This window comes from Pygoscelis adeliae, unplaced genomic scaffold (assembly GCF_000699105.1).
Source record: "Pygoscelis adeliae isolate BGI_AS28 unplaced genomic scaffold, ASM69910v1 Scaffold63, whole genome shotgun sequence".
Taxonomy (NCBI): Eukaryota; Metazoa; Chordata; class Aves; order Sphenisciformes; family Spheniscidae; genus Pygoscelis; species Pygoscelis adeliae.
In genome coordinates, this window is record NW_008824414.1 from 7,131,729 (window position 1) to 7,133,787 (window position 2,059).

Here is a 2,059-nt window from a genome sequence, read left to right on the forward strand (position 1 = left end):
TCCAGAAGTCCAAGGTAGCAGTTCTGCTGACCTGCCTCCTTACTTCTCCAAGAATTGAAAACTATCATTTCGTGACTGCTATGCCCAAGACGGCCTCCAACCACCACATCACCCACAAGTCCTTCCCTGTTCGCAAACAACAGGTCCAGCGGAGTGCCCTCCCCACTCACTCACTCACAGTTGGCTCACTCACCAGCTGTGTCAGGAAGATATCTTCCACACACTCCAGGAACCTTCTAGACTGTTTCCTCTCTGCTGTATTGTATTTCCAGCAGACATCTGGTAAGCTGAAGTCCCCCACAAGAACAAGGGCTAGTGATTGTGAGACTTCTCCCAGGTGCTTATAGAATATTTCGTCTGCCTCTTCATCCTGGTTGGGTGATCTATAACAGACTCCCACCATGATATCTGCCTTGTTGGCCTTCCCCCCGATTCTTACCCATAAACACTCAACCCTACTGTCACCATCATTAAGCTCTAGACAATCAAAACACTCCCTAACGCACAGGGCTACCCCACCGCCTCTCCTTCCTTGCCTATCCCCTCTGAAGAGTTTACAGCCATCCATTGCAGCACTCCAGTTGTGCGAGTCATCCCACCATGTTTCCGTGATTGTCAGTAGCAACCTTCTGCAATCCCACCTAATACAAGTTTTATATTTTCTATGACAACAACAGAGAGCTTAGAGTAGAACCTTAATGAAAGGTGAGGATGTCAAAGGTAAGTGACTTAAACCTTGCTGAAGAGCTTGAGCACATGTGAAAAGCCCGTAGCAAAAAAAGGATCTTGTCTGCATCTCTGTCTACGCTTGTATGCGTTCACAGCGTACCTTGCAAATTTTGGGAAAAATTGCTCTGTGATTCTTTCCTAGCAGTCAGTCAACACACTGAGCTTGCCCATCTCCTGAGGAATTGAATTTAGTAAGCCACTGAACAACTGCCACTGCTCCAGCAGAGTAACTTGCAACCTGAAATAATGCAGACCCCAGTTTGCGACACAAAGCTCGCCCAGCAATATGAGCTAGCAAGTTTTATATAACATACTGTGCCAGTACTGTAAACATAAGCAAATATACTGCTTCAGCCTCTTACCAGTGACCACTGCCCATTTTCCGTACTGCTTGACAAGATCAACCTCGCCGCTCAGCTTTGGAATTAAATGCAGCCTAAGCATGCTGTAAGTGTCAAACGCAAGAGAGACACACTTTCTGACTGTGTACCAAGCTCCAACTATAGCCAGGGCCTCTATGTAAAAATTGCAGGAACGACTGATCTCTCTGTACAAGAGGTAGAAACGATCCACTGCAGCCATGGTGATCACAAGCCTGGGAAAAAATAAGAGAGACACAGGCAATTACAATCACCTCTTGGGCCACGTAAACTTTTCAGACTGAATGGATAACCTTCGAGATTCAGCATGTTACAGTCTGAGCACCATTTTGATGCAGAAAAGGTACAAGTCAGCCTACTAAAATTTAGGTATCATCTACCACCATCCTCACTGGTTTAGCTACTGTTTAGCCCTTGTTCAAGGGGTTTAGCTACTAATCAGTTACACTGCAACGACACCGGTCAACGACACTGTAAATAAAACAATTCAGGTCCAAGCAGATAAGGGAAGCTCAACATGTAAAAGCTAATTTTGGAAGATTAAGACCCACCTACAAAAGAAGCGAGTATAACCCACAGGAGAGAGCTGAGCACACAAGAAACGCCACGCTCTCCCAAGCACAGAAAGCTACATGAGAGACAAAGCGAGCTGAGAGACAGGAGCACAGCTTTAGCCCCTGGCGCTATGGCAAAGCACTAGCCCCTTCCCAGCAAGCGCACCGCATCTACCCTGTCCTTACGGTTTGAAAATCCTCGCACCACGGGACAGTGCCGTGCACTAATGTCACATCGCGCACCGGCTTGCAGCAGAAAGCTTGCTGTGCCTCACAAGGTTTTTACTAGTAATTTTTTAAAACAAGCACGAAGCCCAACCGCCGCCTCCTCGGCAGCACCCGACCTACAGCCGGAGCCGGCAGCTTACCGCCACTTGCTTTAGGGCCGTTACACAC

General features: G+C 47.5%; 1 protein-coding gene across 1 annotated transcript in view; it reads right to left on the bottom strand.

Moving 5' to 3' along the window:
- HSDL1 (hydroxysteroid dehydrogenase like 1) overlaps positions 1-1,319 on the bottom strand; it is a 7,532-nt gene extending 6,213 nt beyond the window's left edge. Inside the window, exon 1 of the mRNA XM_009320813.1 lies at positions 1,092-1,319. Within this exon, the coding sequence (XP_009319088.1) occupies positions 1,092-1,311 (220 nt within the window). The 5' untranslated portion in view covers positions 1,312-1,319. The remainder of the gene's footprint in view (positions 1-1,091) is intronic.
- Between the last annotated feature and the right edge of the window lie 740 nt (positions 1,320-2,059).